At 47.3% G+C, this 13,568-nt stretch overlaps 1 protein-coding gene across 1 annotated transcript in view; it reads right to left on the bottom strand.

Annotated features, from left to right (window-relative positions):
* Cth (Cystathionine gamma-lyase) overlaps window positions 1-12,338 on the bottom strand; it is a 36,454-nt gene extending 24,116 nt beyond the window's left edge. The window contains exon 1 of the mRNA XM_050167845.3: window positions 11,988-12,338. Within this exon, the coding sequence (XP_050023802.1) occupies window positions 11,988-12,158 (171 nt within the window). The 5' untranslated portion in view covers window positions 12,159-12,338. The remainder of the gene's footprint in view (window positions 1-11,987) is intronic.
* Between the last annotated feature and the right edge of the window lie 1,230 nt (window positions 12,339-13,568).

The following is a 13,568-nucleotide window of genomic DNA, read 5'->3' as shown; positions in this document are numbered from 1 at the left end:
CGTAGCGAACGCCGTGCGTTTCTGTGAGCGTTCTTGCCGCGTTTGTTACCCGACGCAGCTGCGCCCGCTTCGGATCTTCAAACTTTGATATTGAGGTAAAAAATTCACCTACCGGTTTGAAAAGGATGTCTGGGTGTAGATCTCGTCGAGTATAGTCCAATCGATATCTTGGCTGTTGTCCTACGGTCATTAGAACGGGCGCAAATCGGGTTTCGGTGGAGCCGATGTGAGGCACGTCTGCTCCGTCTGGCCCCCTCTGGCGTTCCCCTGATGGAGGGGAAGCGGGGGGGCGTTTGGTGCGCGTTAAAGAAATGATCTAAATCAATCCGGAGACTCCCCCCCCCCCCCCCCCAACAGCGTGCCTCATAATCAGGTCGTGGTTCTTGGCACGTAGAACCCTTGAATGCAATTTCTTTTTTTAATACGCTCATGCCCGACTGTTGAGTTGATCATTACTCATCCGTGCCCCACACGAAATTGCCGTAGAGTCTTCGTACATATACGTACGACTCCGTTTCAGTCCGGCCGCGGTATATATACAGCAAACAGTTTTGCCTGCTTCTCATCAGGGGGTCGACAACACCGCGTCCCGACGCAGTTGTGCAACCATTCCGGTGCTATCGCGCTGTAACGAGCGCGACAACCCGGAGTTTATAGAATAAAGCAAGTGTGTCGGCCCCGCCGACGCAATAGAAAAACCTCGCAATAGAAAAAAAATAGTAGTGTAGTGCACGTAACCTCTGCGATTTTGCACTCCAGAGCACAGTTGGTGGTATTGATAAAAGGCATTAGTAGCTTTTTACAAAAGTTAGAGGGAACTGTTGCACTCTACGGTCGCAGACTCTGAGACTACGATTGTACAGTTACAACGGGAATTTGTGCAATCTAATATTCGTTATTATGACTTCAAGTGCTGTTATGTAATGACACAGAAGGAAGACGGCACAACGAAGATTTCGTACTAGCGAAGTACGAAATCTTCATTCACCAGATTTAGATCACTAGCTTCTGCCTCGTTATAAATAAATCAATAAATAAATCACTCTATAACCTTAAATTCCACGATGCGGGTATTACATAAATGATGAATAAGGTACGTACTGATGAAGTATACCGGTGATTAGAAAGAAAAAAAACGAGGACACCTAAGCGCTCTTTTAAGTTGTGAATGCGAAAGCATTAATGTCCAGTTGAACGCCGCTGATAGCGGTCCTTCGAGTTATGAACTCCTCGCGGACAAGCGAACGCGTTGAGATGCTTGGCCACAGGCAGATGCACTTCGATCCGTGACGTCATGCTACTTTGCCCTACTGCCATAGAATCCAGTGGGGACGCTCCCGAGTCAGCCGCGGTGATTTTGACGTCACCGCTTTAGTAACGCCGGGCTTAGCAATGGAAATTATGGTCCAAGTGGCATGATGTCAAAGCACAGTGCACAGGCCTGCCATCTAGGAGGCGCTGATTTAGCCCAACGGGTAATACACACTGCTTCTGAGCTAGGGGTCGTATGTTCCAAACTTACATTAATGTATAAATACATAAATATAAATCAATTTCTTCACAGAGATTATACTTAAGCCGAAGTTAGAACGCAGACGAGAGCTTGCGCCGACAAGGAAACGCACAGATAGCACAGGCTAGCGAGGGTGACGTGGCGTCGTGGCGATGCCCTCTCCCCTCACGCAACACATAGCGCGACAGCAGGGGTTCCCGTTTCGCCCACTCTGCTCCGTCGAGGCGCGCACGTGACGTGACGTCCCAGCCAATGGGAATTTAGGTGCCGTTTCGCTGCCACAGACGGCGGCTTTTTCGCCCAATGGGCCGTGTGATGCTTTCGCATCTGTATATTGGCAACAGTTCCTGAAAATATCGTTTGGCACGTGATGGCGGCGTTATCGTAAAGGAGGCTGTTTTATTAGAGAAGATAGATGGATGGATGGATGGATGGATGGATGGATGGATGGAATGAGCGTCTCCTTTGGAACGGAGCGATGGGCTGCGCCACCAAGCTCTTGCTATTATACTGCCTAATGTCCTACCTAGGTAAAAAGAAAAAAAAAACACAATGAACTCCCACAACCAAATTTTCTGATCCCCTATTGCGAACATTGCTTTTGTACGCCTTCGTTTTTTTGTCGTTTCTCTACTTCCACCAACCCTCCAATCGCCTCTTACCAGAGATAACCTGCTGTCACCTCTTGGAAACGTGACACACTTGTTGGGTGTCCCGTTGGAACGATACGAGCTGCGCAGTCGGTCGGATGGCAGCGGATTATACCGTCACATCCACAAGGCGTTTAAGCGCCAGGGCTAAACTTCTCTGTTGTGAAACTGAGCAGGTGATCACAGCCCGTCGCCATGGGCGTTTACGAAGGTGCTGCTCGTCTGCACAAAGCCTGCTCAATGTCGACGTTCTCTTTTTTTTTTTTTTTTTCAAAGCACCTACCTTTAACTGCCGCGACGATTTCGCAGTCTGCGCAAATAGCCCTCATAGTACGCCTATGCGGAAACCTTACACTTTTTCTAAGTTTCTCCTGCTTTTTTTATTCTTTATTTGCCCAAATTACAGCTCAGGCGAGCTGCAACATCGTGTCTTGCAGCCGGTAATTACAGAGATGGACGGGAGACAGCATCCTTCAGCGAAAGGCGTGGTGCACTTACGTGCGCAGTTCTTCCGCCCGCATGGTCCGATCTATGGATGTGAATGGCGGCGGCACGTAAACATATACCACTTGTCCGGCAGAGAGAACGGGCGGAGGTTCTCGATCAGAAAGGAATGGTGGTGGCTTCACTTTTCAAAGCAGCAGGCGCGGCTATGGGGACGCCGCAGCGGGTGACCTCGGGACTAATTTCTACCGGCCGGGTTTTCGTCAAAGGAGCACTAAAGAGAAAATTGAGTTCCACTGTGTTAGTAAATTAAAATTCCGCAACATATATAGAGAAAATAATACTGAACAAAACGCTTGTTAGGGCAGTATAATGGCGCAGAAAGGAAAGATGGGTTGCGACGCCACTTACCGTGACGTCATTGATTTTTGACGCCGTCTGCAGGTAATTTTTTTATCGGTAAGAACGGGCTACACCGTAATACCAGACATCAAATTAGACTGAACTTAAGTTTAAAAAGCTTTTGCTGAACGATATAGAACGACAGAAAGCTGAGCTAGTTGGTAAGGATTCATTATGCAAAAAAGAGGTGAGGCGTGCAGACAGGACACAAGAGTAGAGAAGTGGACAAAGAAGTGGAGAAGTGGATAGTCGGCGTTCGTGTTGTCCACTTCTCTACTCTTGTGTCCTGTCTGCACGCCTCACCTCTTTTTCGCTTGCTGAACGACAACGGCCGAAATGCGATATATATATATATATATATATATATATATATATATATATATATATATATATATATATATATATATATATATATATTATATATATATATATACATATATATACTTTGCAATCCGAGACGTCACACTGACCTACCGTGGGGTTTTGGCGCGAAATTACAGAAAGTGAGACATGGGCCATGATTTTCTGTTCCACGATGTAATGTCATATTACCGAGAAGCCTTCCAGAATACTTTGTCAATCCAAACTGATTCGGTGTGTGTGTGTGTGTGTGTGTGTGTGTGTGTGTGTGTGTGTGTGTGTGTGTGTGTGTGTGTGTGTGTGTGTGTGTGTGTGTGTGTGTGTGTGTGTGTGTGTGTGTGTGTGTGTGTGAATCTTCGGGATAGGGGCCCTATGCTCATATTTGTGCGGAGCTACACCGCTCCCATTGGAATGCAGGCTGCCGCGGCGAGGAGTCGTACCCACGACCTCGTACCCGGCAGCATAACGCAGTAGGTGTTAGTCGACGCTGAGGGCGATTCCGAATTGCAGAAAAGCGTTTTGAAACAGCTTGTTGGTGCGGTGTGTGTGTGTGTGTCAAAACGAGACGAAATTCCGAAGCAGCTCGCCGTTGCATCGTAGGCGTCTGCACCTTCTACACCCCACAATATGATGAATGTTTAAGAAGGTTGATCATTAAGGAATAATTGAACTGCACGCAAAAGTAAACGATAACTCGACGGGGCAACTTTTGTATACCTTTCTTTTTCTTCTTCGTAACGAAAGCCCGAATCAATGTATAGTACCGAATCAGTAAAGTTACGCGTTGACGTCACCGGTGCCGCAGTTTGGGAGCGAAACAAAACGAACGTTTGGCCCTCATTCTTGCTGTTTCTTATCCATTATAACTATCGATTTCTTTAATGCGATGTTATTGTACAGGAAACTCACCGTCCTTCGTTCTTATGTTGATGTAAAATAAAGGATGGGGGGTGGGGGGGCACAAACTCGGAGGCAGTGTATTATCGAAGACAACAGTGGGCTGATCCTGATTCCATTGCATGATGCGTGTCCTCCGGAGGCAAAGGAGTCGGCGGGCCGATCCTGATAACGCTGTCGCGTTGTACAGTCGATGGTTTAGGTGTAATCGTACGGATCTGTGAGTGCTCTTGTTTTCCGTATAACAAAAGACGGACCAACTTGAAGAGACACTCCATCCCCTTGACTGCCTTTTCTTTAACGATTATAAACGCGAAGGTAATAAATTACAGCGCTCGGTGCTTGCCCTGTCTATATACTTTATGCGTTGTGCGCCGCGTATGCGTTTTCTTGCACTATTCATTTGTAACGCGTCTCGCCAACTATGCCGAGGTTCTGCGCGCCTTTAATCATAGTCTCAGTGGAAAAGCGATCAGCCTATAGTCGACATATACATTAGGAACAGCGTGACGTTGACGCAGCTGCAAGAGCTCGTTTAGTTTTAAAGAGGCGGTCGCCAGACGGGATGGCGACAGGCTTCTGCGTTCGAAGCAGGTTACAAATATGGCCCCGTCGTGACAGTTCCCCGCCAAGATGGTGCTCCGCTCGACTTCACGCCAACAAGGAAAGAAAAAAGAAAGAAAGAAAGAGCTATACGCAGGCGAATGCGGAAGCGATTGTCGTGTGTTAACGCTCGTGCGATCGAGTGGCGTTTGAACGCCGAGAAGCTTAACAAGGTTGAACGTGAAGCCATGGAGACTTGCTCACTAATAGTATATAGCTTTCGTCAATTGTCTATTCGTCGCCGCGGCGTCGTTCCCGTCGCAACTCTATCTGCGAGAGCGCGCGATTGACGTCAGCGTGCAGTTTGCGCACGGTCCTGTAATTGGTGGCTCCGTACAGTGACGAAATCGTCGCAGAATGGCGTCGACTCTGAATGACGTCATGCTGCATCTCACGCGGTGCCACGGACTACTTTACAGCGACAGCGTGCCCTGGGCTCTTCGAGCATCTTCGAGTGGCTCGGGTCGTTGTCCGCGGCGGTGGCGGCGTCAGGCATTACACGTTGCAAAACGTTGCACAGATGCTTTTCTTATGAAGTGGCGGTAAAGATATTAAATGAACCTACCATCACTTGATAACTTCGCTTCTGCAATAACTAAACGGCTACTCTTACACAGTGAGAGCCGTCTCGGTATAGTGGAGAGAGAGAGAGAGAGAGAGAGAGATTAGCCCAAGAACGGGCGAGACTGCTCTACAGTTCCCTCACCACTGATTGATTTAGCGCTGATGTAACAGGGTTTTAATCGTACAAGACACGTGGGGTTTAATCACACCAAACTCGAGTATGCTTCACACTATTAAAAATAAAAGAGATGGTGCACTATAGCTACTTGTCAATTTACTGCATTGGTATAACTGAAGTTGTTAACAGTAGAGTTAGTAAAGTTACCGGCTAAACAAGGTATAGTTGCTGTTAGTAATGCACCCAGGCTACCAATTCCAAACGTAACTAGTGCCACACGGTACATTCTGGCCTATATAACGCATATATCGGCCCAACTCTGGCATATTTGAGAGTGAGTCCGATATATGCGTTATACAGGCCAGAAACACTGCACCCGCGTTGGTGCTAACTGCGTTTGGAATTGGTAGCCAAGATCCATTAATAATGGCGACTATTTTGTTTAGTCACTAATGTTAAGAACTCTGCCGTTACCAACTGTAGTCATACTAGGGTAGTGAGTAGACTGAAAACTAAGTAGTTATTACAACGAGCTCGCTTTTTTTTTTTTTTGAAAGTGTTGGCATGCCGCGTGTCGCATTTCACGCAGGATCGAGTGCGATTACACCAACCGGACTAGCGTTGTTTACACCGGGCGGTCACGGGATGACCCTATATCGTTTCGCATCTTGTAGCAGCTGTGCGCAGAGGATAACAAGTCGGAGACGTTTTATCGCAACGTGTTATCATGGCCGTTGACCGGTCTGCGATTGCGCGTCGCTGTAGGCCTTTGCCCCCGTGGCGTGTCATTTAATTCAAGCGATCTCATTCCGACCAGGGAGCTTTCAAGTAGCGAAACTTGCGGATCGAATCGAATACCAATATTCGATATTTTTCTAGTTTCTGAACACGATGGAATGTGAAGCTCGAGTATATATATTGGAAAGAAAGGCTTGTGTATTTACGTTATTTCGTACATGTGTATACGATGCCGTTCACAATTGGATGCTTGGTAAATTGATGGTATTTTGCCTACGTGTAATAAACAGCCGATTTGAGCACTTGCTGACGTTCAACGGTTGTCGCGATGAGCTGCTGAGCAAGTTCCAACTGCAAGTTCATCTTGCTCGAATTGCGCTAAATGATATCTTGTTTCCAAAAGGCCGTGCTTCAAACTCCATACGAGGCCCACAAAGCTGTGCTAGAATTCTTGTCAACTACGGGTCTGACGCTCGTCTGTCATGCTCGTACTCTGTGATTACTGTGTTATGAGTTGTGGTGTTTCATCCCTCTTCCTTTTCTTTTTTCATTTTTCAAACGAATGGGCGTGGTGTACCTTTTAGAAGACAATTGCTAGCCTTTCCTTTCTCTATTTGTGGTGTTCGTATATGTTTACATGACTATAATAACAATAGTAATGAAGTGCTGCGTCATGACAATGACGGTAATGAACGAAACAGCATGTCGCCAAGTATGATGCCACGGCACGCCGCACGTCGTTTTAAAATGATGCAAACAGTTGGCTAAATGTACTTTTGATCACGGTAGAACGTCGTCTTCGCTTGGAGCTTTCGTCTGTTCTGCAAAGCGCATATTTCCCGAACGTCAATATCGGCCTTACTAAACGACGTAATGTCACGTGACGTGAAGGACCCCCGAAAGATATTTTGTAGGCGTCGGCTGTGTCGCGAAGCTCGCCAGCACTGCGGGCTCACGCGGCCTGTAGAATTAACCCGCGCAGGTGAATATGGACATTTCGAATATTAATCGAACAGTCTTTCCTATTCGATTCGAGAATTCACTATTCGAAATTGTCTGATGTTACTTTTCCTGTTCAAGGGATGAAACAGCTAGTGAAGTCTGAGCGAATGAAAACTGCAGGAACCATCGACGATGTTTTGTCAGTGCACGCGAACAGCCGGAGTGAACGAACGGCCGAACGCTTTCCTTGCCGAGTCCGACCATTGACCGACCATCGACGAGCAAGAGATCGGGATAACAAACGTTTTGCTTGCCGAGTCTGACCACCGACCAACCATCGACCGATCATCGACCATCCACGAAAAGATCCGAAAGATCCAAAACGCTATTTCGCTTTAAAACCTGTCAAAGTATATGAACACGGTTTTGGATGAGTTCTGGGGTAGAGCCGCGGCTGCTGCGCAGAGGCCCAACTCCCTGAGCGTGCACATTGAGCCGAGAATTCAACTATTTCAGTTCGTACAATAAGCCGCCAACTTTCCTCTAGCTAAGCTCATCGCTGTTGACACACCTGTCCCCAACTCCGGACGCGCCCTTTCGATCGGAATCGTTCCGTCATCGAGACCCACGTATGTCGCCCCGTCTTTTTGTCTTGAATACATAGTATGCACGTACGTCATTCAACGATACTCCGCGACTTCCGGTTTACGGCGGCGCCATATTGGGGAACCTGTAGGCCTATGCGCGCGCCTGTTGATAAGCTACCCCAAGATGGCGGAAGCAGACGACAGCAGCGGATGTGACGTCACGTGCGCTGACGCGGTCGGGCATGCTTTGCTTACGTTGTAAAGTTACCAGGCATGTTCTATATAAGTTCGTTCATTGATGCCGCGAGAGAGAGAGAGAGAGAGAGAGAGAGAGAGAGAGAGAGAGAGAAACGCTCGTCGCACTATAATGCCACCATCTGCGCTCGTTCGCGTTTATGCTCACAGCAGGTATATGTACAAGTGTTTCCGTTGTGCGAGTCATTCTTTTAGTTATTTGAAAAAGATATCTCGTATTTCCTCAGAGCGGACAGTACGGGCAATAATTGCTACAACAAGAAAAACAGCAAGAAAGAAGACACTAAATTTATTTTCTATTTTATGCAGCACACGTGTTCCAGGATTTGTACGTGTGAAGCAGCTAGTGATGTTTATAAAACAGTTCGAACTCGACCTCGGTGGCTCTCAATGACGTTCGGCTGTCGAGCACGAGGTCACGGGTTCGGTGACCGGCCAAGGCGCCGGTATATATCAACGGGGGCAAAAAAAAAAAAAAAAAATGAAGAAGGGCTGAGAGAGGGGGGCGAGACGCCTTATGTGCACACTTACACATAGGTCAAAGAACTCTATGTGTCGAAATTGTTCCGGCGCTTCAACTACTGAGTCACTCGTAGCGACCTCCATAAAATCCGATTTTGATTTGAACGCTTAAGAGCTCGCATGCAAGATACCGTTGTTTCTGCACTTCTCCACGCGATTTCCGTACGGGTATACTGCGGTATCTTGGGATGGTTTCTCAAATATACGCTGCCTATAGATACGTGCTGAAGGCAGTGATTCGGTTTTAGACTGAACAGTTTGCACGTTTCTGGAACTGCAGAGATTATTCGTATCTGGAGCGCGAGCTTTGAATGCCAGGAAACGACTATGCCTAAAGGCAACAGGCGACGTTTCCTTGAAAATCCCGGGCCATTTGCCCGTGACGCGTCAAATAATGTGGCAGTGTCTCATTGATAGAAAAAAAAGCAAAATTAAATTACATTAGAAAATTAACCAAGGGTACGCCTGGGAACTCTTCTACACATCGCACGCATCTCGAACACGTGAAAGTGTTAAAAAATGCGTGACGTCACAAATGAAGTCATTGTACCGAGGTTTAGACGTGAAATTAAATATATATTTTGGTCGCGTCGTGCACTTGGTTTCCACGATGATGGATGTGGCGAATCCTAATATTCCATGCGGCGCTGCTCTTTGACCACCTGCTGCTGCAATATGGCTAATTCACTTTCGCAGCCGCTCGAACAAAACGCACAAAGCAGTTTTATCGCTCTCCGAGCAGAGTATATATTCAAGTGAATCGGTTTTCTTATAAAAAAAGAAAAAGAAGAAACAAGAAAATAAAGTAAGCATGAATATACGTGTCGGTGCACTCGGAGTTCGTCTGCAACTACTTTTTCTATTGCGTTTGTTTGCTTGCTTTCTTTTCGTCGCTGCTGATAATTTAAAGCTTATAGGCGTAATTTGCATGCCGTGCATACGTTGTTTATTTTCATATCGCATGCCTATCTCCGTGGTACTCTCTCTCTGACTATCTCTCTTTCTGCACTATAATGGAATAACTGGTGCTCTTCGATGCCGTGAAGACAGTGAAACAAAAGCAGCTCGTCACCTCAACACGGTCGCACTATATAAAGGGGCAATTGACATTCCTAACTAGTTCCTCACATTCCTAACCGGAATGTTGGGAACTAGTAAAGCCTTGCGCGCGACGGAAGGCGGCTTGCTTCCTCCCCGCTTTCCTCCGTTGCGTGCTGGACATTGAGCCGCAATCGCCGCGGCTCACCCTCGCACATACATCATACGGCGCGCGCCGATGATTTTGTCGCCCTTGTACGTAACGCGACCTTACGGCGACGCCGACGGCAGAAATGCGCCTGGAGTATCCATATAACTAGTATCGCAATAATAAAATTAAAGAAAAAGGAATTTGACGTGTTAGAACCACAATATCCGATTATGAGGCACGCCGTAGTGGGGGAGCAAGGATCAATTTTGAGCACGTGAGGCTTTTTTTTAAATTATGGGGTTTTACGTGCCAAAACCACTTTCTGATTATGAGGCACGCCGTAGTGGGGGACTCCGGACATTTCGACCACCTGGGGTTCTTTAACGTGCACCTAAATCTAAGTGAGGCTTTTTTACGTGCGCCTAAGTATGAGCATGCGAGCGTTTCTTGCATTTCGCTCCCACATCGAAGTGCGGTCCCCGCGGCCGGAATCGAACCCACAACATCGAGCTCAGCGGCGGAACGCCATAGCCACTAAAGTATGCCGCGGCGGACGAATAGCTGAACAGCGTGTCGGCATGAATTCATTTGTTTGTCGCTGCGCATACTAGGACGCATAAAAAAGAGTAAGGTTCGTGCGGCTTCACGAATAAACATAAAACACGTTGTACCCTATTTCCACATCATTAGCATTCATGCCCACAGGGTTTGTAAAGCCCCGTCAGATAGCATCAGTGGTGAAACGGCGTCGTGTTGAAACACGCGAAATGTGTGGTGTCGCACGCTAACGGGTTATCCCGACAATATGTTTCATGCAAATAGTTTCCTACTCAAATTACCAAAGGAGAACTCGGGCGCTGCAATCGTTTAGCTAGCACGTGAATTATAGGTAGTAGATGCGTTATCTGCCTTCCTGGTCTAAAGCGACCATAGTTTTCTGCAGCAAGGAGCTAGATAAAGACTGAGCACGTACATTGCGCGTTGTTGAATTTTTAACGCACTGTGTTTAATACGACCAGCTTGCAAATAAACAGTGTTGGTTGAAGCCGCAAGGACTATGTGAGTAGGCACACCTATGTGCTAACCATTATTGTCATGCTTGCAGCTCCGGTAGACAGTATAACACCAGAAATTTCTCAGTTTTCGCTGTAAACGTTGCGGTTCGAATGGCCCCGTCTGAGCATCCGTGGCAAAGCGGTGCCTTTACAAGGAACACTGTCGCGAAGTACGTATACTGCCGTACGCAAGGAGTAATCTCGACAGTGCTTCGTGTACAGTACACATCAACTGCGATAAGAGAGCCCTGATCAATGCGGTTGTGTTCACTTTCTGCCAAGGTGAGTCGCCGTCGTTTTATCACTGCCGCTCCGGCGAGTCGGTCGACGGCCCTCGGAAGTCCGTCTGTAGATCATTTTTTTAAACAGCGCGCGCCACCAGGGGCGCGTTCCCGTATAGGAACACGTGGCAGGCTCTCACGGCGTGATGCGGGCGGAGACACGCCGTACGTTCGTTACCTGACACGGGAGTAGAAGCCTTCGCTTTTACACACTCCTTGCGTCAGCTGTAGCGCTGTTCCGCCTTTCCATTCTGGGCGCGCGGCTATTATTCCTCTCGGCAGATTGCCACACTCGCAAGAAGAAGAAAAATGAATACAGTAAGGAAGAACGAAAATCAGGAACGCGGCGCTTTGCAGACGTCAGCGCTCGCTGTGGCGTGAAGCAGACGACACGCAGCTGCTTCGAACGTAAGCAAGAGTTAGGGACAGCGTGGAACTAGACAAACTTTACGTTCAAGCTATCATTGCTTGCATGCTTCGAAAGTGCGCGCGCGTGCGTGTGTGGAGAGGGGGGGGGTCATTTTTTTTTTCGTCTCTGAGCCCTTGCAGTTCGATCGAAGGGTCAGTGTTGCCTGGTGCCTAATTGTAGCTTAAGGACGTGTCATACATAAAATGAACTTCTGCATTCAAACAACATTACTTTTCACGTATAACTTGGACAAAGATGGGAGATGTGTAACATTTTGGGCCGACACATCTTTCAGAAGCGCTGGTCTGCATAGCTTTCATATCTAAGCTGGACAGACATCTGGCGTCAGCCTGCAGGCATTTATTGATAATCCGAATTATCACGAGTTTTGAATCACTACTCCCTCTAAGAAGCGTGACACGTGTGTTAGTGTACGCGTAACAGACAGCTGTACTCACGAACGGTTCTGCCGGCGATCGCTGCTTGAACGTCGTAGCCAGCGAGATTGGTGGCACCACGGCGCGCGAAGTCCATTGATCTGGTTCCTGTCCGGCATGGATGGCGTTGGTGTCGAAATGCAGCTTGGCGTAGTCGAGCTGGTGGTCATTCAATGCGTTGTTGCTACCCATGTTGTCTCTGTTGTCTGTCTGTGGTCTGCTTCTTCTTCCTTCTCTGTCAATATATCGTATACGTTCGTGAGCAGACGACACGCGCCGGTGTTGGTCGTCTACTGGAGAGCCCGCTAACTCTACTCCTGCTGCTGCTGCTTTGCCGGCTCGCCGTCTTCTGTGGAGCTTGTTAGACTCCCGAAGCGCCAGCAAACCCCCAGCGGATGCTAGGAAAAAAAGGCGCAATCAAACAACAAGCAAAAAAGTGTTGCCAGGAGAGGAGAAAAGCTCGCCTCACTCGTGCGTATGACCGCGGAGGAGGAAAGTGCACGGCGCGCCATCGGAACACCGCGTGTTAACGCACTCACACGAGACGCGTCGGTGCCCTTTCCATTGATTTCCCTTTCCGCTTTTTTCCCCTCGCGTGTTGTCTGCAGTTCGTCGGGATATCATCTGCAAGTTGTGCTTCGCCTTGCGCCATTAAAAACCCGAAGACAGCATTAGCTGTTTTACGTACGAAAGCGCTGTATTTTTACGATTAAGAAACGTCGCGTAGAAATTATCCTTCCGCACTTAAGCATTCATTTCCCTTTCACACCAGCGGCCACATTCGCGAATCTTTTTTATTCGTAAAAGCTGTTTGCCATTGGCTGGGCGCCTTCGCTAATAGTACATCGCGATTGGCTGCGCATGCTCTTACGAACATTTTTCGCGTAAGAAGCTTTTTGTTTGGGCTATAAATATTCTTGCTGATGATGGTATGCATATGTTTCTTTGTACTGGGTTGTGGTCCCAGTCAAATTCGTGTAGTCACTTTCTGACAACATCCCTCGGCATCCGGGAAGTTGATGTACAGGTGAAGGCAGTACAAAAGAGAAAAGTAGAAAAAGCAATAAGAGAAAACGGACAACTAATAACAATGTTAAGAAAAATCTAGTGGAGCTAAAGCTAACAAACTTATACAAAGACTGGTTAGCTTTCAGAACGTCGATATATAGCATCGTCGAACATTCAATACTACAGTAGTGATTGGAGTATACGATAAATCGTCTGCGACGAAGAGAACGCACGTATGTTATGTAAACTAGCATTCTCGTCTGTCGCGAAATTTGAACTTGTGAATGTGGCTCCAATTTTTGCGCGCCTTCCTCCTGATATGTGTGCGAGTCGTCTGCTCACATCGTGCATCCTTTCTCTTTTGCGATATCCTATTTGTGTTGAAAAAATAAAGTCACATAAAATCCAGCAGCTATACCTGTGAGCCGCAGACCGATTCGCGTTCTCTGTTATACTTCTAGGAAAGTGAAAGGAAATTCATTCTTCCTATTTTTATATTCAGACAAACTACGTGGAAAATCACCGCTTCATGTTTACGAAATCGAACACGTGCCCATTGAAAAAACATCTCATATGACACATGTTCAACGACCT

The sequence above is a fragment of the Dermacentor andersoni genome, chromosome 11 (genome assembly GCF_023375885.2).
Source record: "Dermacentor andersoni chromosome 11, qqDerAnde1_hic_scaffold, whole genome shotgun sequence".
Lineage (NCBI taxonomy): Eukaryota > Metazoa > Arthropoda > Arachnida > Ixodida > Ixodidae > Dermacentor > Dermacentor andersoni.
The sequence above is the reverse complement of the archived record's forward strand: the minus strand, read 5'-3'. Positions and strand labels throughout refer to the sequence as shown.